Genomic DNA, 22,652 nt, shown 5'->3' with positions numbered 1-22,652 from the left:
CGACATTCTCAAATGTTTTAACAATTTTTTTGTTATATTTACATTTAAGAAGCTGAAAAAGCTGAGAATTTGTCCAAATTATCCAAAGAAACTCTTTAACCGATGAATAGATTATCAAAAAAGTCGGCGCCTGATTTAGCAATCAATTAATAATCGATTTATTGTTTTTAATCTATTAAATAATCCATAGTGAACTTAATTCTTGAGTCAAATTATAAGTACCATGGTTTCCTTTTATAGTTTTATATATAATTTGAATTCCACTGCCAAAAGAAAACGTCTCTAAAGTCCAAACAGCCTGGATTTCAATAGATTGATTAGATTTATTTTAGTACAAAATAATAACCTTAAAAATAAAATATTCTTTTGAAGAAAGTCAGAGCAGGAAGAGGAAAACTTCTGCTCGCCTAAATCTCTGAACTCTGAAAATCCTTACGTGTCAAAAGCGACCTCTGCCAAATGTTTTCCGGGACAAACGCCAAGAATTCCCAAGTATTTATGGATCTTTCGGGAATATTGCACACGGATGAGGAAGCTGCTGATGAATCCTTCACACTCTCACGTTAAGTGCTTGTTTTTCCTATTTCCGCATCCATTTATCCCCTTTAACTTTAATTATTATGGGAACACGCAGGAATTACGCCGAGTTTATTCACGTGAACGCATTATTTAAAATGAAGAGCGACTGATTAAGTTACCATGTCATCTTTTTTACACGCTGTATTATTATTTAGTACTTTAATAAATCATATAGGAGTTTTTTTTTAAAAGAGAAATGATGGTTAAATTAGCCGGCGTCAGGCTTGTGTGAGCGTTGCTGCTCATTCATCATCACTGGTGAACGTGTTAATGTTTCTGCTGCAGCTTCACACCGCTGTGACAACCGTCATCAAGTGAAGACACTGGAACAAATGAATTCATTTAATAAAGTTTAAACTGAGCGTGTGGGCGACGATGATGATGATTGAAGCAAGGATCAACCAACTTTAACAAAAGAAGAAGGAGGAAGAGGAGGAGGAGGAGGCAGGAAGTAAACTGGAGACGGAGGTTAGTTTAGGTTTAGTCCAACACAACGATGACAACGGATCCTTGAGCAGCACAATTTCAACAACATGTCATCAAGGATCCAATTTGTAGGATCCTTCAAATTCTGCGAAGCACAGAGTCCTTCTACATTCTTTATGTACCCACAATCCTTTGCAGCACCAAAGTCATGACCAGACTTTTTCAAATGTCAAGCACCAGCAAAGTTAACAGAGCAGCAGGTTGACCCTTGTTTTTCTATTTGGGATGAGCACGGACAGACAGACAGAGGCACAGACAGACTGTCTGTGCCTCTGTCTGTCTATCTGTGCCTCTGTCTGTCTGTCTGTGCCTCTGTCTGTCTGTCTGTGCCTCTGTCTGTCTGTCTGTCTGTGAAGTTTACGGCGAGGCTCTGACGAGCAGATGCAGCAGATGAATTTCAGCTTCCACACTAACAACTGCTTTTCTAGCTTTTATTTCATTTTTATTGTTTTATAACCGACCATGAAATTAGGCCTTTGAACGTGCGGCGGCGTTTTCATTCCACCGGGGGCTGAAAAAAAATCGATAATTTCATTTATATTATTTTGTGAAGTTAATGGTTTGCTGTTTTCCTCACAGTGGATGTAATATTTATAAAGAGGTTTAGTTTTTCTTCAGCTGTAAAAATGACACGAGATAGAAACACGGCTCTGGGAACCGCTGAAGTTCCATAAAAGATGAGGAAAAAGGAGCAGCTGTTGACTGCAGAACAGTGGAATTACTCAGTGATTCTCACTCTTATTATTCTTCCTTTCATCTGAACACGTGTTGTTTGTGTTCTCCGTGTGCTCAGGTTATATCGAGGAGGCGTGCATCATTCCCTGTCCGTCAGACTGTAAACTCAGCGAATGGTCTAACTGGTCGCGCTGCAGCAAGTCCTGCGGCAGCGGGGTCAAAGTTCGCTCCAAGTGGCTCCGAGAGAAGCCGTACAACGGCGGGCGTCCGTGTCCCAAACTGGATCACATCAACCAGGTAACCATCTGAGGACTGATGAACCCTGCTGAAAATGATCCGCATAGGGACCAAAACCTGGTCCTAATGAGGCACAACCTCATTTCTGAGGATCTGATTAAATTTAGGGTACACGTGGGTGTGTGTGTGTACTTGTTTCTATATCTTTATGAGGACCAAAGAAACATAAACTACAGAGTTAAAACCTGGTTTTAGGGTCAGGGTTAAAACCTGGTTTTAGGGTCAGGGTTAAAACCTGGTTTTAGATTCAGGGTTAAAACCTGGTTTTAGGGTCAGGGTTAAAACCTGGTTTTAGGGTCAGGGTTAAAACCTGGTTTTAGATTCAGGGTTAAAACCTGGTTTTACGTTCAGCGTTCAAACCTGGTTTTAGGGTCAGGGTTAAAACCTGGTTTTAGGGTCAGGGTTAAAACCTGGTTTTAGATTCAGGGTTAAAACCTGGTTTTAGGGTCATGGTTAAAACCTGGTTTTACGTTCAGGGTTCAAACCTGGTTTTAGGGTCAGGGTTAGGAACTAGGTGATGCAATATGTCTCATAAAGGAGACGTTACAAGAATGGGTGTGTATGTTATTTATATTAACTTAATCAACAGTATCAACAGACAAATACGACAAAAGTGGTCAAAGTAGCAGTGTTTGTGTGCCAAGTGTAAACAGATATTTATGATTATATCCTCTCAAAGTGTTGATTATAGGTTGTGCCTGGATATGAAGAGTGGACGTGTGCTCATTAATCCATGTGTCTTCTTTTAACCCCCCTCTCCGTCTGTCTCTCTCTCTCTCTCTCTCTGTGGATGTGACTCGCCGCCTCAGGCTCAGGTAAGAACAAACCGCCTCTCTCAGCTGTTTCCTGATGCAGCCTGATGTCACACACACACACACACACACACACACACACACACACACTGTGACAGTCATCGCTCTGAAACAAACAGGAAACAGAATCTGTTATTAAACTTTTCTTTTGCTGTTTTACGTGTTTCTGTGAAACCTTTGAGTTTAAAAGAGCAAAAGAAAATCACATGATTTTGTCCTCGTAATGAAACACACATTCATAATAAGCCTTCGTTAAGAAACCCAAGATTTAGTTCTTCTGTGGTGTGTTGGAAAACACACACACAGCTCCTGAAGCAGCAGTCACAGTAATAAGCAGCAGTCACAGTGAGGAGTGCAGCAGCAGTAGCTGCATATTAAGTAGCCATGTGTTTCCTCTGTGAGGAGCAGCTGATTGGCCGGAAAAACAACAAAAGCCGTGGAACTTGATTTAAATGCAAAGTTTATGGTTTTAAGACCCACAGGACTGTGATGTGAAGCACGTAGTGGCTTCTTCCAAACTTCAACTTGCATCATTTTGAAAAAACTTGGTTTGCGCTGGGCCGAACAATCATTTAAAACAATCATCGTATAAATTATGTTCCTTCATAATGTTGCGACTCATTTGCAGCCATATCTGTAAAACCTATTCATTTTGAATGGATGAATCAATTCTTTCCAAGATACATTTTTAATTTAAACATATATCTAAACTAAAAGTCTGGGAGGAAAATTCTGCTCATTTGTTTTGGGTACCCCAAAAAAAAATCTCCCATGATCCGTCTGTGGGCCCTGACCCAGGGTTTGAGAGCCACTGGTTTACAGGACTGTGGTGGTTTTCAGGTGTACGAGGTGGTGCCGTGTCAGAGCGACTGTAATCAGTACGTGTGGGTGGCCGAGCCGTGGAGTGTGTGGAAAGTGAGTAACGTGGATTTAAAGGAGAACTGTGGTGAAGGCGTCCAGACCCGAAAAGTCAGGTAACTGTTCTGTTCTTCCACTTATGAATCTACTGTGTTTACTGTGTAAGAACGAGTGAGAATTAGTGACATTTGAAGAGGTGAAGAACTCCCTCACTCTCCCGCACCAAAGTCCAGAGAGAAAATCAGTCATGTGGTCACAGGGACACAGCAGCTGCTGGTCGTCTGCTGCCTCATGTGGTCACTTTGTGTCACTGAGGCGAATCTGAACAAAGGATTTCAAACACTGAAGTGACAAAATAAGACATTAGAACTTAGTGATGGAGGCAGCAGTGGATCAACAACTCCTGTGTGTGTGTGTGATGTTAAAATCACTGATTTTCTCTATGAGGTTTGGTGTGGGAGAGTGAGAGTTGTGTTCTGTTGTGTGTGTTTGTTTTTTTATTATTTTCATAAAGACCTATTGAGAGTTACATATTTTCCCCCACAACAACAACAACAACAACAACAACTGCAAGAGTTTAGCTAAAAATAATTCGGTGTTTGTTTCAGGTGTATGTTGAACACCATCGACGGCCCGTCAGAGTCTGTGGAGGATTATCTCTGCGACCCAGAGGAGATGCCACTGGGCGCCAGGGAGAGTCGGCTGCCCTGCCCCGAGGACTGCGTCCTCAACGACTGGGGGGCGTGGAGTCGCTGCAGCCTGGTGAGATCAGAAAAGAGCAGCAGACGTCTGGAACAGATAAAAGATGAGAACGTCACACTCCTGAGATTTATCTTCATATCTCCCTCTTGTCATAAATATTTTTCTCGGAGGCTGAAAGAATTCACAACCTGGCTGCTCTGTATTATCCTGTGTGTGTGTGAGTTGTCATCAACAGGTTATTTCTCGTCCACCAAGGAGGAGTTAAAAAAAGAAAAGAAGAGAGAGAGAGATAAACGCAGAGGCAGGCTCATACATCACCTATATTACACTTTAGCAGGGAGGGAAAAGTTATTTATGATAAAGTGTCGCCGCTGCCGGGCAGGTTTCCAAATTTACACGGTGGTGACGCGCTCACAAAACATGATAAACTCGCCGAAAACACGACGCCACGCTGCTGACAAAAACAACAATAAACAGGGAACAAGAATTAGTCACATGTCACGATATTATTGGTCTGTGATAAAAGACACAACTCTGCCATGACTTTGATCATAAATATCAATGAGCACATGAGGATTGTTCTCCTGCTCTGCATCATAACAACCTTTTACAACTCAGTACTACAATATACACGCCTGACATTTAAAGGGCCAGTCCACTTTATGTTTCAAGTGTGGCTTCTTCAGTTTTACGCTCCTACAGTCTACAGGCTAAAACACACTGTGTACGAATAAATGTTACACTCAAACCCTTCAGCGCCAAAAATGTCCCATTGAAAAACCATTCAAACTGCAATTTTTCATCTCACTCATTGGAAGTGATTGTTTTTACAACTCTCCACCAGATGGCGTTGTTTTTGGTCATATTCTGCATATGGAGAAAAAAAACATTTCCACTAGATAACACTGTCACATGTCCCAGGCTGTAATATGTCCATAGAGAAAAGTGTTTTTAGCTCGCGGGGACACAGGAGCTGCTGGTCCTCTGCTGCCTCATGTGGTCACTTTGTGTCACTGAGGTCAATCTGAACAAAGGACTTCAAACACTGATTTGAACTCATTGATGGAGGCAGCAGTGGATCAACAACTCCTGTGTGCTGTGATGTTAAAACCAATGATTTTCTCTGTGGACTTTGGTGTGGGAGAGTGAGTGATTTACAGAGCGACTTAATCTTCAGTTCCCAGTCAGAAAAGTGTGTCTAACAGTGATATACAGCAGTGAATGACAGACCTAATTTAAGAAAAAAAATTAAGAAACGATCTCCTGTTTTGAGTTGTCGAGATATTCACCTGCGTCCATGAGACGACACCAGCTGTCAATCACACTGATGACCACTCATATGTGTCATAATTTATCATCTATTTTAAACATCATTAGAACAGAAACTGTTACTACTGTCTACTTCCTAGGCCTAACTTGTCAAAGTCTCTGGTTCCCTGCTGGCCGTCATGTTTTCAGTGAGGGTTCGAGTCGACTCTGTAACTCGTACAAAACACCTGAACTATCACTTTAAAGACACCTGACGTCAGTGACGTGTGATCCCAGTTCTCACCTTCAGGCTCCAGCACGTTCACGAGCTCCATGCGACCCCGCCACTCCCGCTGCTCCCTCTGCTCCCTCCGCTCCCGCTGCTCCCTCTGCTTCACAGTAAAAATCAGTTTTTTAGCCGCTGCTCTCACAGCAGCAGCGCGGCCATTGTTAATCAAACCCTGTTCTTTCCCAAAGTGCTCGACACACACTTACTACACTTCTAATCTCAACATGGAGGCCGCAGCAGCGCCAGCAGGGGGCCTGTGGCATGTTTTATTCATCGTGGCAGTGATGGAGTTATTGAAAAGGCTGTCATTTTCCCCTTCAACTCCTCGTCTGTGAAAGCAGTGACGGTGTAGAATTTGCAGCTGAAAAACATCCATCCAGTTATTTCCTGCTGGAAAAAATCAAATTCCACATCCTGGGAATCTCTCGGGAGCGAGAATGTCTCCACACAAGGAAGCTTAATTGAATTGTGGTGGCAGGAACATTCACAGTTACATGCTTTATTGTCCAGTAAATAAAAGCGTCAGTGTGACTCAAATAAAAAAAACTGATGAGCGTCTTGGTTTTTCAGCCGTGTACCAGAACCAACAGTCGGATCCGGACGGCGTACGTCCTGCGCTCGCCCAGCGTCGGGAGACAATGTCCTGAGACCACGGACAAGGAGCCGTGCAGCCTCAACCTCAACTGCTTCAACTACTTCTACAACATCACAGGTAAAGGAAACATGGTTTAACTGTGTTGTGGTTAATATTCTCTCTGATGGTCGGTCAAGTAACAGGACACATCAAAGCAGCTCCTTCCATCCTTCCTTCCTTGCTTCCTTGCTCAGTCACTCTGTCTTCTTGCAGTCTCTCAGTCCTTAAACTTGCACAAACCTCAGCACAGAGACATATTCTCAGCTCAGAGCAGCATCTGTGACAAACTTCATGAGACCCACCTTTTTTTTTTTGCTTTAAAAAGGATAAATATAGTTTTACAGAGAATGTTTATAAAGTGTTGTGCTCCAAAACTCCCAAACTTTTCTGGCGAGGTTTAGCGATGGAAAACTTCCCCGGTGACCTTGACGGTTTAAATCCTGGTTATTTTACAGAAGGAGGGACATAAATCCGAGCGCCTGCGCTCGCTTACGACGCCAGCGTAAGACGACACTGATGGCAGCTGGATTTATTGGACTCAAGTGAGCGGCTTAAAACCCTCAATGACCTCTTTGCTGACAAAGTAATCATCTTTTATTGACGCTAACCTTGCTAGCGAGAGGCTAACTCCACCGACGGACAAAAAAAAGCAGATTATTTTCAGGCGGCGGAGCTGGAGGAGAGGAGTGATTCAGGAAAATGAGCTGAAGTCAAACTCACAGTGTGACGAGTGCAGGCTCCACATTCTGCTGAGTCATGCGGGCGTCGGGATTTGTATGCATGACACGTTCTTTGTCAGAGATCTGTTCAGATGCAGCGCGCCGAGGGAATGAAGTTCTGGTTTATGTCAGCAAAGTCGCTGGTGATTAATTCTGCTCCGTCAATACTCTCCCCATCAAAGATTCATCCATGAAATAATCCATATTTAAGATTTTAAAAATCCTGCTGCACTTTGTAGGGAAGCCTCAGGAACCACCACACAGGTCACATGATCGCTGCCCATAGCGTCGCTTAATCACATGACGTTAGCTGACACGGCCTCTACTCAAGGAGGCATTTATGGGATGCTGTCAGACTTGCTGGAAACATAATTACCAGTAAGAGCACAAGGAAAAATAGGTATTAGACGTTTTTTGCCTGGAAAATAAAAATTCACTTTGTGAAAGCACTCACTCTCCAACACCAAAGCTCATAGAGAACATCAGTGATTCTAACATCACACACAGGAGTTGTTGATCCACTGCTGCCTCCATCACTAAATTCAAATGTGTTATTTTGTAAAATTCTGTGTTTGAAATCCTTTATTTGGATTGACCTCAGTGACACAAAGTGACCACACGAGGCAGCAGAGGAGCAGCAGCTCCTGTGTCCCTGTGAGCTAAAATCAGTGGTTTTCTCTATGGGGTTTGGTGTGGGAGAGTGAGTGGTTTCCTGTTGTCAAAGTGTGTCTAACAGAGAGATAAAGAGGCAAATATTATAGATATCAGCAGGTATAGATTCTATCAGGTGAGTGTTTTGTTTAAAGGCTGAAATCAGTTTTTCTGTGTGTCCCTGCCAGAAAAAGATCAAATCTTTTTGGGATTAGATTTTTATTTTAACCTTAACCTTAATTTAAGCAAGGAACTATCTTGAAATAGAAAAGTAGAAGTAGAAAACACATGTACAGAGAGTAGAACCAATCAATTACAAGCAGCTACAACACTTTCAGCGTAGGTTTAATATTTTCCAGGGAGATTATACGTCAGACTTTAATGTGTTTTTGCTGCTGCTTTAAAAAAGTCAAACCAAGAATCAATAAACCTCAGATTGAAGTCGAGCTTACGGTCACATTTATCGAGTGTCTCATGGCTGCTGGTGAAATGAAAGAATCAAGAGTCACATTAATGGTTTTACTCTGTGCCTCGTTAGGTTACATTACTTTATTATGTAACAGTTGTGTGTAATGTATCAAAGTACAAATACTGAACTTAAGTACAAAATTCACATATTTGTACTTTACTTTGTTATTTATAGTTTTATTTATTTATTTATTTATTATTTATTTATTTATTTATTTCGGTCATAGTTACTTTTACATTTCCTCTTACTCTCTTTGTTGTTTGCGAAATAAAACCAGAAGAAGAGTTGGTATTATGGTCTGTATTTACATATAGCCTCTAGTCTTGATGAGTTCACTGTATTAGACAGGTGAAAGGGTGAAAGTGTGAATGTGACTGTGTTGTTTTTGCGTGTCCTCAGACTGGAGCACGTGTCAGCTCAGTCCCAGCGCCGTGTGCGGGAGCGGAATCAAGACGCGGATGCTGGACTGCGTCCGCAGCGACGGCAAATCAGTGGATATGAAGTTCTGTGAGGAGGTGAGAGCTCATGTCACTGCGTCTCTGTCGCTTATGGGTTTTGCTGCTCGATGGTCAAAGGTTCCATAATTCAACAATTATTAAAACATTCAGGTTCAGGGGTTTTATTACTGAGCTGCCCGGCTCCACACGAACCCAGAGAACCAGCACGACAGGCGTGCACACTGAAAACATGGCTGCCACAACAGGGACACAATGGAAATTACATTTATATATAAAATTCATGACCTCTGAAGTCGTCAATATCTTTAGAGTATGTTTTTTCTTTTTGCTGTTAGACAGCATTTTTAACTGAAACTCAAGTTTATATAACAAATACTCTCACACACCAAAGCCCAGAGAGAAAATCAGTGATTTTAGCTCACAGGGACACAGCAGCTGCTGGTCCTCTGCTGCCTCATGTGGTCACTTTGTGTCACTGAGGCAATTCTGAACAAAGGATTTCAAATGCAGAATTTGACAAAATAAGACATTTGAACTGAGTGATGGAGGCAGCAGTGGATCAACAACTCCTGTGTGTGTGATGTAAAAATCACTGATTTTCTCTATGGACTTTGGTGTGGGAGAGTGAGTGGTTTTACAAAGTGACATAAACGTCAGTTTCCAGGCAGGAAAGCTCCAAACATACAGTGCCATGAAAAAGTATTTGCCCCCTTTCTGATTACTTCCCTTTTTGCATATTTCTCACACTTTCAGGTTTTGGATAATATAATAATAATAATATACAAAGATAGCACAAATAAATTTAAAAAGTGCTGTTTTTAAAGGAAAAAGTTAGGAGGTTATTGTTCCCCAAACCTTGGATTGTGTGTTTTAAACTGGTTCCTGGTGAATGAGATACTGACTCATGCCTTTAATAATCAAACACATGGAATATTTTTGATGAATTCAAAGTCATAAGTGTGGGCACAGACGTGAATGTTAAGTCTAACTGGACTCTAATTCTTCTTAATATCACATCACTCATTAAGAGTTTTTATTGTGCTATCAGTCCCACAGCAGCATGAAATATTCACAAGCATTCCCACGCAGAGATTGTTCACCGTCGCTCCAGGCTCAGACTTTTATTCATTCATAACGCACCTCGGCTTCCTGTGATTACAGCCGTCGCTCTGTGTCTGAGTCGTCCCCACAGCTATTTAACCCTCTTCATCATCATCTGCCTCATTCACTGAAACACATGGACTCAGGATTTTCTCTCTTTCTCTGCCGCCAGAACAAAAGGCTTAAGTGGGGGAAGAGCCGGTTTACAGGGTTGAGGGTCACTCACTCACTCACCCTTTCATTCTTCCCCTGAATGTGCTGCAGCTCAATCTGGAGAAGAAGTGGCAGATGAACATCTCATGTGTGGTCGAGTGTCCCGTCAACTGTCAGCTGTCAGAGTGGTCGCCGTGGTCCGAGTGTTCACAGACCTGTGGACTGGAGGGTAAGAATCGTGAAAGTGAACACATTAATCCACGACACTGACACACAAACGCCTCACAAACACACAAACTTTGACTTGTAAAGCAGCTGTTTTGCGTGGAACTGAATCTTTATAATCAGTGGATTAAAAAGATGAGTTGACAGAGTGGTTCAGTCCTTCATTCACTGACCTGAAATACTTTGATCTACTGTTGGACATTGTTGCTTTGACGTCACGCTCATGACTCTTCAGTGACGACACTCTCAGTCTGATGACGTCGCATGTTAATATCGGCTCAGCAGGTAGCAGATATTTTCCTTAATAGAAAAACAAAAACAAAAAAACGAGCCAGGCCAAATTGAGCTAGAAGTGTATAATAAAAAGACAGTCAGACTTGATTTAAACACGTTAACATTAGCCAGGCTTTTATTTTGAAATAGTAACATCAGTGAGGTTACATGTGGGTTTAATGATTATTATTTATTCCGAACCTTTAATTTGTGGTCCTTTTGCCAACCCTCTGAGCTATGATACAATTCAGGGAGGAAACTTATTATTTTGGAATAATTCAAAGTGATCGAATGCCGTATGAGTCTTTGTATCATGTTCATTTACAAATTTGAAAAAAGCCAAATCTATCTCTGCTTTCCTTCAAATAGATATTTCATAAAACATCAGATAATCCTATTTAATGGGTTTTTGTTTTTTTTCATTTTATGACACATTAATCATTTCTTCTGGCTCCTACCTGTTATTGTGTTTACACAAAATCCTCGAGGCCTGTGATGTATGAACAAACATTTTTGACATAGTAATTATAAAGAGACGTCTGTTTGACAACCTGGAAATTTGAAAACATCAAAAAAAAAAAGATCATCCATCATTGCAATTTATGAACTTTGCCTCTGAATAACAAATCAATATTATTTTTTCACTAATGGCACAAATTAGAGTTAAAGACAAAAAACATAATAAGACACACTGCTGTGTGTGTGTGTTAGCGACTTTGTGACAATGACAGGTGAAGGAAAATTATTAAATAATATCCAAATAAAACAACATGAGAGACTCATAATAGCTTAAATTCTTCAGTAAAAGACAAAACAAACATGAGAATTGTTCATTAATCATGAAGTCTTACTGAAGCTAGCTGCTACTTACTAAGAAGCTGGTCGTTAAAACATTAGCAGATCGTTTCTAAGGTGCTAGCTAATAGTTGATAAGAAGTTTCTAGTTTCTAAGGAGTTAGCTGTTGTTTGCTAACAATTTAGCTGCTACTTACTGGGAAGGTAGTTGCTAAAAAGTTAGCAGATCATTTCTAAGAAGCTTAACTGCAAGTTGCTAAGAAGCTAGCTGCTACTGACTAAGAAGAAAGTTAATATTTAGATGGACAACAAGTTAGCAGATAATTTCTGAGAAATTAGCTGCTAGTTGCTAAAAAACCTAGCTGATAGTTTCTAAGGAGCTAGCTGCAGGTTGCTAAGAATTTAGCTGCTATTTACTGAGAAGGTAGTTGCCAAAAACATTAGCTGCTAATTGCTAAGGAACTAGATGCTAGCTTAAATTTTAGCAGATTATTTCTAAGAAGCTAGCTGACAGTTTATTGGAAGTAAACTGCTAGTTACTAAGAAGCTAGTTGCTAAAAAGCTAGCAGATTATTTCTAAGAAGCTAGCTGACAGTTTATTGGAAGTAAACTGCTAGTTACTAAGAAGCTAGTTGCTAAAAAGCTAGCAGAGGGTTTCTGAGAAGCTAGTTGATATTTGCGTCAGCAGTAGCAGTAACAGTAAACAGCAGCAGCAGCAGCAGTAACAGCAATAGTAGCAGTAAACAGCAGCAGCAGCAGACGTCGGTGCGTTGCTGCATATTCCACTCATGCATAAATGACTGTGAAACAGAGAGAAGCTGAGAGTCTGCATACATCAGTCTAAAATTAATCTTCATGCACATTTTCCTTTGTCTCTTTGTGTTTGTATGAGACACACACACACAGAAGTGTGTGTGTGTGTGTACGCGTGCGTGCGTGTGCGTGCGTGTGTGTCTGTGTGTAATGCTGCTTGCTCAGCAAATCGAACTTGTGTAACTTTAAAAAAAGAAAGTCGCACATCAGACACTTTTGTTTCCCTCTGGAGAGAAGAAGTGTTTATTTAGAGGAGAGTTATTACAGTCCTGTTAAATGACTGGTGCAAATGTGTCATCATGTTTCTGCTGCTGCTGTTTACTGCTGCTGCTACTGTTACTGCTGCTGCTGCTGCTTCTGATACTGCTGCTGTTACTGCTTCTGCTACTGTTGCTGCTGCTGCTACTGATGCTGTTACTGCTTTTGCTACTGTTACTGTTGCTGCTGCTGCTACTGCTGCTATTACTGTTGCTGCTGCTACTGATACTGCTACTGTTACTGTTGCTGTTACTGCTGCTGCTGCTGCTGTCACTGTTGCTGCTACTGATACTGCTGCTGTTACTGCTTCTGCTACTGTTACTGTTGCTGTTGCTGTTGCTGCTGCTGCTACTGCTGCTGTTACTGTTACTGCTGTCGTTAAATCACACAGAATAAGACGAAAGGTTAACGACTCGGGGATCAACAGGGATTTTATTAAATATGATTTCTATGGAGTGTTTGTGTGTGTGTGTGTTTCTGTTTTTGTTACCTCTGTAGGACCTTGTCAGGACCAGTAGTCCTCATGGAGACCAAAACCTGGTCTTAATGAGGCAGAACCTCATTTCTGAGGAACTGGTTAAAGTTTAGGTCTAAGATAAGATTTAAATTGTGGTTATTGTTAAGGTGAGGGTTAGATATCGGTGGTGATTGCTGGTAAAAAAAATCTTAAATTCGAAGCTTTGACCAATTTATCAGTCAATCAAAATCATGTGGACATAAAACTGTTTTGCTAATAACTAATATTTATATATATAATATATAAATTGATGTATATGTATATTCAAATGGCCTGATATTCATGGCAGATGATAAATGTTTGTCCTTTGCAGCTTTTGTTGCTCACTTGTGCAAAGTTTTGAGTGAAAATCATTAGCAGAACATTAAAATTCATGATGGTGCTGAATAGAAGAAGAAACACTGGTGTGTGTGTGTGTGTGCGTGCGTGCGCGTGTGTGTGTGTGTATATACTGTCTATATACTGTCTTTGTGTTTAGATTTTGTCTTCAGATAATCCAAGCATCAGTGTTGCCACCCTCTCAGAGGTGTTAGCGGTTGCTCCATGTTGGATCTCACAGTGTTCACAGAGAATCTGATGATCGATGTGCATGAAAAAGCAATTTTAGTCGAGTGGACCAAGAAGCAATTAAGATGGAGGCTGGAGTACGTGTCGTATTTCAGGCTGGTTTTTTTTTTAAACCTCCGCTCTGTGAGGACGAAGAGCTTTGCTCACAGGGAAAACAATTTAAAGCAAACTCCAAACAAACATGCATTGAAAATGAGTTGTTTACAGAGAAGCATGAAGGACCGCTGTGTTCTTCACCACCGCGGTCACTGCATGTGTTACATGTTCTTGTATTTAGTTCATTGTGAGGGAAACACAACCACTTTACACCCGGCGTAATCATATTATGTGTGGCAGAAATGAAAACCTCCAACAGCGCAGGGAGAGAAAGAAATCACTCCACATTTATTACTGTGTCATGCTGCTAAAAGCACAGGAGCCCAGTTTCAATAATGGCAGCGAGAAGTCGACTCTAGTGCTGTTGTTTCTTTGTTGAGTGGTACTTTAATGTTATTTTATGTAAATGATATTGAAGAGTGTCATCTGCATGATGATATCATGTTACCATGGCAACATCAATCATGTAAACTGGGAGTGTGGATTATAAAAAGTCATAATAATAATGACAATATAATCTGTATTTACAGAGTCATAATGAAAACAATATACTAAGTGCTTCATGTTTCTGTGAGATTATAACTCACACACTGATCTACAGTAAGTGTATCATAAATATGATGCAGGCAGACTGTGCCACGCTGACATAGACTGAATCACAGGCTACGATGCAAGCATCAATGTGTCATCAGCCACAACGCAGTTTAGTTACGACATCAGCTACGTTATCAGCTGTGACACACGTTAGCTCATCATTAGCTGCAGCACAAGATGCCAATGTCGTCAGTCATCATGATACAAGTTATCAATAAGTTATCATAAGCTATGTCATTAGCTGTGGCGCAAGTTAGCAACATCATCTGTTTATGTTTACTTAGAATCCAAATCCAAGAACAAGCAGCGGATCCCACATACCAACATTCTGTTTACGTCCGTGGATCATAGTTATAATAATAATTCTAATAATAATGTTGTCTCCTCTCTTGTGCCCTCTCCAGGTAAGATGTGGCGGCAGCGGTCGGTGGTTCAGGCCTCTCAGGGCGACGGTCGGCCCTGTCCCTCTCAGATGGAGCAGTGGAAGCCGTGTCCGGTCCGACCCTGCTACCGCTGGCAGTACAGCGCCTGGTCCGAGTGTCGGGTGGAGGTGAGTCCATAAATCCTAACATTATACGGCGACCCGGAGTCGTTAAATATAACTTACAGCGTCGGCCTCTGTCAACTGCAAGAAATGCAGCTGTGAGCTTCAGCTGAGATCAATGCTCACAAGAGTTAGAGCCAAAACGTGGAGTTTAGACCAAGGAAATCACAGTCTTTAGTATTGATGAACAATCTGACTGAGTCTATACTAATGAGAGATGAACAGTAAAAATCAACCTAATGCTCCTTTAATGTTGATACATTACTGTGAAGACGTTTCCTGGCTGCTGTGTTGCTTTAATTTCATAGAACGTTTATAAAAGTGGACGTAGAGTTCTGGTTCTCCTGAGGACACTAATTGTGGACGTAAAAATATAGTGAATAGCCACCAGGGTGAAACGTTACCAGCTGGAAAAAGGAACTATGCTTATTGATTGATTCTCATTTAATTTGAATGGACATTTTCCTGAGGAGTTAATGGTCTCAATCACGTGTTTTAGCTCTTCTGTTGGTGATTATAGAGAACAGGTCATTATTTGGCAGTCAGTCTTTTAGTAGATGTATAGAATAGCTCATTATTTGGCAGTCAGTCTCTTTGTAGATGTATGGAACAGCTCACTATTTTGTCATCATCCTGTTAGCGGATGTACAGAACAGCTCATTATTTGGCAATCAGATTGTTGGTGGAAGTACAGGGTAGCTCATTATTTGGCAGGCAGTTTCTTGGTGGATGTGTAGAACAGCTCAGTATGTCCGATTGACCTCAGAGATTCGACTACAGATGAAACACGACATCATTTGACAATGATCTCAATGTAACATGTTTTGTTTGTATATAATAGTCTTAACCAGAACTTAGTTTCCTGTACAGTTAGGTTGATGTAATTGATCAATCTCCTCTTTCTTGCTTTTCTTCTTGTTCTACTTCTGTGGTGTTCATGTCCTGTCAGAGCGTGGTGTGTGGTCACGGCCTGCGCTACAGAAACCTGTCCTGCTTCGTGTCGGACGGCTCCGGCGTGGACGAGGGCGGCCTGGTGGACGAGGAGCTGTGCACCAGCCTAGAACTCGCAGTCGATGGTGACAAGCAGATCACACTGCAGGAGGCGTGCACTCTTCCCTGCCCAGGTAACAACACAGTTCCACAGGCTTCCTGGGCTACACCAGCACTTTAAACCATTTAAACCATTTAAATGCCACTTTTTCAACCTCAATTATACAAATTTGCAGTATTCTGGGATATGTCACTGACTGCCAACATTGGCTTATTTTCATTGCATTATTATTTTTTGTGTAGTGTCACTTTAAACAAACAAACAAAAAGAAAGTACCCTCTTAGAACCGTAAGTGCAAAAAATGTCCCATTCAAAGAAATTGCTGGTTAACAACAGTTATTTTCCACTTTCAGTAAATTTGTTTTCTAAACTAACATCAGTCCTGATCATAATAAGGAAAGGAAAGGAAAGCATCTTTATTGTCATTATACTGGTATTGCACAAAGAAATGTCGAGGTCAGATGGAGGATTGCATGGATAATAATAATAATAATAATATAATAGTCAGTATTCTCAGTATAGGGTTCCGTTGGCCATTACAAGAAAACATTGCCACCTGCTGGATTACCAGGAAAACTACATCCATGCTAAACAGAGAAAAATTTGCCAAAATTAAATAAAACAAATTTGCCACAAACTCAGATTGAATGTACTCTATAACAACATGGAAAACATGTTTTTATTTACAAAATGTTTAGAATTGCTTTTAATTGTACATTTTTGTACTTAAGGTTCTGAGTGTAAGTATTTATTTTTTGTTACTAAGTGTAAAAGGAACGTATACTAACATTTTAAAATAAACTTCAGATCGTATGCATTAACACAGACAAAATCATCCAAAATAATATTGTGTGATTAAGAGTGAAAGGTTGCTAAGGTTATGTGAGGTTTAAAAAAAGTTGTGTGCAAACACAAAAACTATAAAATGCTGGATAACAACACTTGTTTTCCACTTTCAATAAATTATTTGAATCATTTTTATCAGTCCTGATCACATTAAAAAAAGTAATCTTAATTTAGCGTTCCTTTGGCCGTTAATAGTAAAACACTGCCACCTGTTGGATTACTAGAAAATTACATTCATGCCAAATAGATTTAAATGGTTCAAAATTACGCTAAATTGTCTATCCATCCATCCATCTTCTACCGCTTTATCCTCCACCAGAGGGTCGCGGGGGGTGCTGTGTCAATCTCAGCTGACATAGGGCAATAGGCAGTGTACACCCTGGACAGTTCGCTAGTCCATCGCAGGGCCACACACATAGAGACAAACAATCATTCACTCTCACACTCAATTTAGAGTGTCCAATTTACCTAATCCCCAGGAGAAAACCCATGCACACACGGGGTTAACATGCAAACTCCATGCAGTAAGGCCCTTGTTTACACCAACCGTGTGGCCCCATGCTGAATTGTAAAAAAAAATAAAATGTGAGGACCTTAGAATGAATGTATAACAACATGGAAAAGTGTGAAAGGATTGTACGTGAATAGAAGCAGAATTATTAAAAACCTCTACATCATTGTTATTGGTTTGGCTAATATTTTGTATCTCATTTTCCCTGAATAATATATATGCAGTCAAACAAACAAACAAACAAAGGCAGCGATAAGGAAGGAAACTATTTCACTGACAGTGTGTTGTTTACTTCAGCTCCTGTTTTTTTTTTTTTTCTTAAATTAACAAAGGTATGAGCACAAAAACCCAACACAGAAATGCATTTCACGTTGTAGAGCAGCCTCCAGGTTCACACAGAGAAACACACGAGTGCATAACACAGTGGAAACCTATCAGCAGCTCCATTTATATCACAGAGCAGCCACTAAAATACTTTTGTTATAAGGTAGATTGTATTATCTGATAGCACTGCAGCTCGCTGTCTGTTCCTGACCCAAGAAATCAGCTGTAGGAGCTGAAGGACTTCACCTGAAACCACAACAAATGGACGACATTAAAGCAGATGCTTTTTCCTTTTAATGCAAATTCAATTTACTGGCAGCTTCTGTATTTTCGTTGCCTGAAGACAAACAGGAACAGGGAGCATCACTGTTATCTTCTACACTCACAAGTTTTCACATCACGTGTTTTACTGTCGTCCTGTTAATATTTTGGTCTTTTTAAGGTGGGGATTGTGGTTGGGTGAGGTGGTTATCACTGGTGCCACACCGTAAGAAGTTTTTTTGTTTGAATCCCAGTTTGGAAAGGATTCATTCTATGTGTAGTTCATATTTTCTCCCTGTGTTTTGTTTATTTGGAGACTTTACATTGACTGTAATTTGAAAAAGGGAGTGTTTTGTCTCTGTATGTTGGTCATGTGATTAGCTGTGCAAAAAAAGAGTTTATAATTGGTTTCAGTTGTACATTTTTGTACTTAAGGTTCTGAGTGTATGTTAAAAGTCAAAGGAAAATAACATTTTTAAATAAAAAGAAGCAGCTTCTGCAGCCAAGAAAGTAAAAAACACACAAGTATAAGTTGGTTGAACTTAGGAAAGAAAATGTATGTTTTTCTACTTAAATAATAAAATTAGCAAAGTAGAAATGTTAGTAGGTGAATGTTGACAGTATTTACAGTGTCACTGCTGTGAAAATGTACTTTAAGTTTATTTAGCCTGCAAACCATTACAGTAATTGGTGATTTCCCCGAGTAAAAGCCTTAATGAGCAACTTAAGTGTTATTTCTAAAGTCATTGTGTAAAACTCATGAGTTAAATGTCAGTTCACCCTTTAAACGACAATGATTTATTCTCAAATTCAAATTAGTGACAATGCTCTTGTTTTTAGAATTGATTACGTAGACAAAACAATGAACAGAACAGATAATTCCCGTTTTGTTGTTGTTTTACTCTGGATTAAGGATGTTTTTTTTTGTCTCTAATCTTGTAAAATGGTGTTTGTTCTCTTTGTTACTTCTCGCTCGTCTCCCCACACCAATGTGATTATGACTCCATTCTCTAAATTAATCTCAGACAGAAAAAGTTGTTAAAAATAGAATATTTATGTTTTTCATTTACATTTCATTTACATTCAGTGTTTGACCCGGGGTCTGCAACCACAAGAATCACAACATCCATTTTTGATCTAAGAACTGCAAAAAGAAACAGTTTTTCACTGGAACATGTAGGCCTACCTTAAATTTTTAGTCCTTTCTACGGTGGCCTGGAAGTACAAACCCTTATTACAAAACATGAACCACTAAGCCCTGGACGCTGTGCTCTGGCCGGGTCTCTTATCCCGCATGTGATGTTTTGTGCAGATTGGTCAATTCAATTTGAAGTTAAAATGCACTTCCTGTTAAGGGTGGCTGACTTCCTGGGTGCAGGTCATGGCTTGCAGACGTGTTGAGGGTGGGCCGTTGGGCTCACGTATCAAGTGATAAACGCCCTCAGACGTGTTTGTTCTGTTACGGAACTTTGTGAAACAACAAGATGGACACCAAATCCAAAATGGCCGACTTCCTGTTTAGTCGAGGTCATGGTCCCAATGGGATTTTTTGTTCGCCTTGGGCCGAACCACGTTCCCACCAAATTCTGTGAAATTCGGCGCTACTGAGCCATTTTGCATTGGTATTACGCAATAAATAATTTTATCGAATTTTTCGCGGGTTCTGATTTTCACGCAGGTTTAGGGGTCAAATTAGAGATGGTTGATCAGTGAAACAGGACGTTTTATGACTCATTCATTTATAAAAGCCCTACAGTTTGAGCTCATTTTCTTTATTTTGCTCGTCATCGTCTCTGCACTGGCACATTTCTCATTTTGGGAGAAGGAAAAAAGAAAAAAGTCATCTCATCAGATGTCTGCTGGTGCCTGAGATGGAAAACACTGAGAAATGTTGCCCCAGATAAAAAAGTCGCTCCAACTGCTCTTTGGCAAACTGCAGGAGCACTGAAGTATCACACAGCAATCAAAGGCATGCGCGGGTTTGTGTGTGTGTGTGTGTGTGTGTGTGTGTGTGTGTGTGTGAGCTGTTTGTGCTGCAGGGGAACAGTGCAGAGATTCTGGCAGCTTATACACACACACACACACACACACTTTCATGCACTGCCACCCTTGACCTGTGTTCTATTTCTCCTGCTGTTTGATGAGCTGCGTTTTGTCAACTGTGATCAAAACTAACACTCTCTGCATGTGCAGCTCAAACCTGCCTCTCCCTCTTAACTCCTCACAGTGATGACACCACCTTATGTACACGTATATATTCAGTCTGCTTTTAATATCTCATGAATACTGAATATATATATACATGCTTTTAACCTTAACTGAGTCGTAAAACTCTTCACGACACCAGTGGTTTCCTGGCACGACTCAAGCAATTTATTCTGTTTTTGCTTTTCCATCAGACTCAGTACCTGGTGAGATCTTTTCTCTTTCCTCTCGTTGTGATGTTTTCTTTGTAATCTGGGGAACTTGTTTCTGAACATGTGACACCTACTGCAAGTCTGTCTGTCCGTCATGTAAAAAGGTTTTTTGTGGAGTTTTTTTTTCCTAACTCGATGTGAGGGTCTAAGGACAGAGGGTCTATGGACAGAGGGTCTAAGGACAGTGGGTCTATGGACAGAGGGTCTATGGACAGAGGGTCTAAGGACAGAGGGTCTATGGACAGTGGGTCTATGGACAGAGGGTCTAAGGACAGTGGGTCTATGGACAGAGGGTCTAAGGACAGAGGGTCTATGGACAGTGGGTCTATGGACACAGGGTCTAAGGACAGTGGGTCTATGGACAGAGGGTCTAAGGACAGTGGGTCTATGGACAGAGGGTCTAAGGACAGTGGGTCTATGGACAGAGGGTCTATGGACACAGGGTGTCACTTGCTGTACAGACTGAATTAAATTGAATGTCTTGTGTCTCTGCTGCAGGTGAATGTTACCTGATGGAGTGGTCAGACTGGAGCTCCTGTGTGAGCATCTGTGTCAAAGAAGTGGACGTGGACTTCGGCTCGGTTCAGGTTCGCTCGCGAGCCGTTCTGGCCCAGGAGCCCGAGAACCTGCAGCAGTGTCCGGACCAGCAGTGGCAGTCTCAGTCCTGCAGCGGTGAGTAAACCACGGTCAACCTCACGATCACTATGGTCAAAGCTGTCTGTGATAGAGATCCTGTGGTTGTGATGAGGACGTCAGAGATGACGTGTTACTGCGCACAGACAGCACGAGGTGATGAACAGCTGGTTTCTCTGCTGTCAGCCTCAGGAAGTGACAACAGGCAGCAGAGGCGATAAAAGACAGGATGAAATATAAACGACTGCAACTGAAGCAAGAAGCAAACTGAGCTTCACATGGACGAGAAGTCAGTCTGAGCTGAGAGGAAAGAAACATTCTTCATCATTCTCACATCATTCAACATTCTTCTACAGTCTTCATCATCCGAACTGTCAGAGAAAACAGAGGAGAACAGAACATGTGGACAGAGAGAGAGACACACAGAGAGAGAGACACAGACACAGAGAGAGAGAGAGAGACACAGACAGACACACACACAGAGAGAGAGAAAGACACAGACAGACAGACACACACACAGAGAGAGAGAGAGACACAGACAGACACACACACAGAGAGAGAGAGAGACACAGACAGACAGACACACATAGAGAGAGAGAGAGAGAGAGAGCGAAAGACAGACACAGAGAGAGAGAGACAGACAGACAGACACACAGAGAGAGAGAGAGAGAGAAAGACACAGACAGACAGACACACACAGAGAGAGAGAGAGAAAGACACAGACAGACAGACACACAGAGAGAGAGAGAGAGAGAGAGAGAGAAAGACACAGACAGACAGACACACACACACACAGAGAGAGAGGGTTGAATTTGTCCTCTGCGTTTATGGAATCCTTCACAGTAGTGAACACACACACAAACCCGGGCAGCAATGAGGGATTGGCTGCCTTGCTCAGGGGCATCCAGTCCTTTATTGGCCCAACCCTGGATTGAACCAGCAACCTTTGGCTACGAGCCATAACTCCATGGCCCAGAGGCAGTTTTTCTCGAGGACATCATTCTGTAAGTGTGTAACAAATAAAGAAGAACATAACATGACTCAGCCAAAATGCTGCTGCTGATTTTTACAGTCTGTGATTTTTCGATTGTATCAAATGTTCCATTCTTATTGTTATTAAAGTAACTCATCTTTACCTCAAACACATTAACACTGTTTCCACATTGTTAGTGAAGAATTATTATTATGTATATGTTTCAAAAAAACACAAAAGTTTCATTTAAAGTTTTAATATTTCTTGGAAATGATCAAAATGACCTGAGATTATGTTTGTGTGATTCAGTCAGTGCTGAGTGATTCATCCACAACTAATACACTGGCCAAAGGCTGAGTGTGTAGAGTGGACACCTCGCTGCTCCTCCTCCTCTCCTCCTCTCCTCCTCCTCCTCTCTCATGTCCAGAGAAAAACGACCACATCTGTGTCCCAGTCGCCCACAATAAAAAATGCCATTTATTTAGTTTTATTTTATTTTATTTTGTTCACTGTCAAGATTTTATCAATATTTGCCAAACAAACAGCTTCACTGAGGTCGAAGTAAATCCTGGAGGAAGTGCTGTTATGGACGTTTTCACGTTTAAAGACGCACTGGAGTCGTTACTCGTGATACTTCCTGAAATAGATTTGATTGTTCGATTTTTCACACTGAGATTGTTATTGTAGTTCATATGAGATACTGATTTAGCTGTGTGAGCCTCTGCGGCGCCACCTGCTGCAGGAAACAACATGAGACACTGACAAACAGACAGAATAACAAGGCTAAAATATGTTAAGAGTTTTTCTACGTCTTTATCTCACT

General features: G+C 41.0%; 1 protein-coding gene across 1 annotated transcript in view; it reads left to right on the top strand.

The window, feature by feature from the left end:
- Positions 1-22,652, top strand: part of thsd7ab (thrombospondin, type I, domain containing 7Ab) — a 109,466-nt gene that overhangs the window by 77,719 nt on the left and 9,095 nt on the right. Inside the window, exons 14-23 of the mRNA XM_058647844.1 lie at positions 1,859-2,037; positions 2,847-2,852; positions 3,690-3,823; positions 4,316-4,469; positions 6,517-6,658; positions 8,819-8,934; positions 10,243-10,360; positions 14,674-14,819; positions 15,763-15,937; positions 20,722-20,895. Of these exons, the coding sequence (XP_058503827.1) occupies positions 1,859-2,037; positions 2,847-2,852; positions 3,690-3,823; positions 4,316-4,469; positions 6,517-6,658; positions 8,819-8,934; positions 10,243-10,360; positions 14,674-14,819; positions 15,763-15,937; positions 20,722-20,895 (1,344 nt within the window). The remainder of the gene's footprint in view (positions 1-1,858; positions 2,038-2,846; positions 2,853-3,689; positions 3,824-4,315; positions 4,470-6,516; positions 6,659-8,818; positions 8,935-10,242; positions 10,361-14,673; positions 14,820-15,762; positions 15,938-20,721; positions 20,896-22,652) is intronic.

The sequence above is a fragment of the Solea solea genome, chromosome 13, assembly GCF_958295425.1.
Source record: "Solea solea chromosome 13, fSolSol10.1, whole genome shotgun sequence".
In the NCBI taxonomy this organism is placed as follows: Eukaryota; Metazoa; Chordata; class Actinopteri; order Pleuronectiformes; family Soleidae; genus Solea; species Solea solea.
Note: the sequence above shows the minus strand (reverse complement) of the source record. Positions and strands in the feature narration are given on the sequence as shown.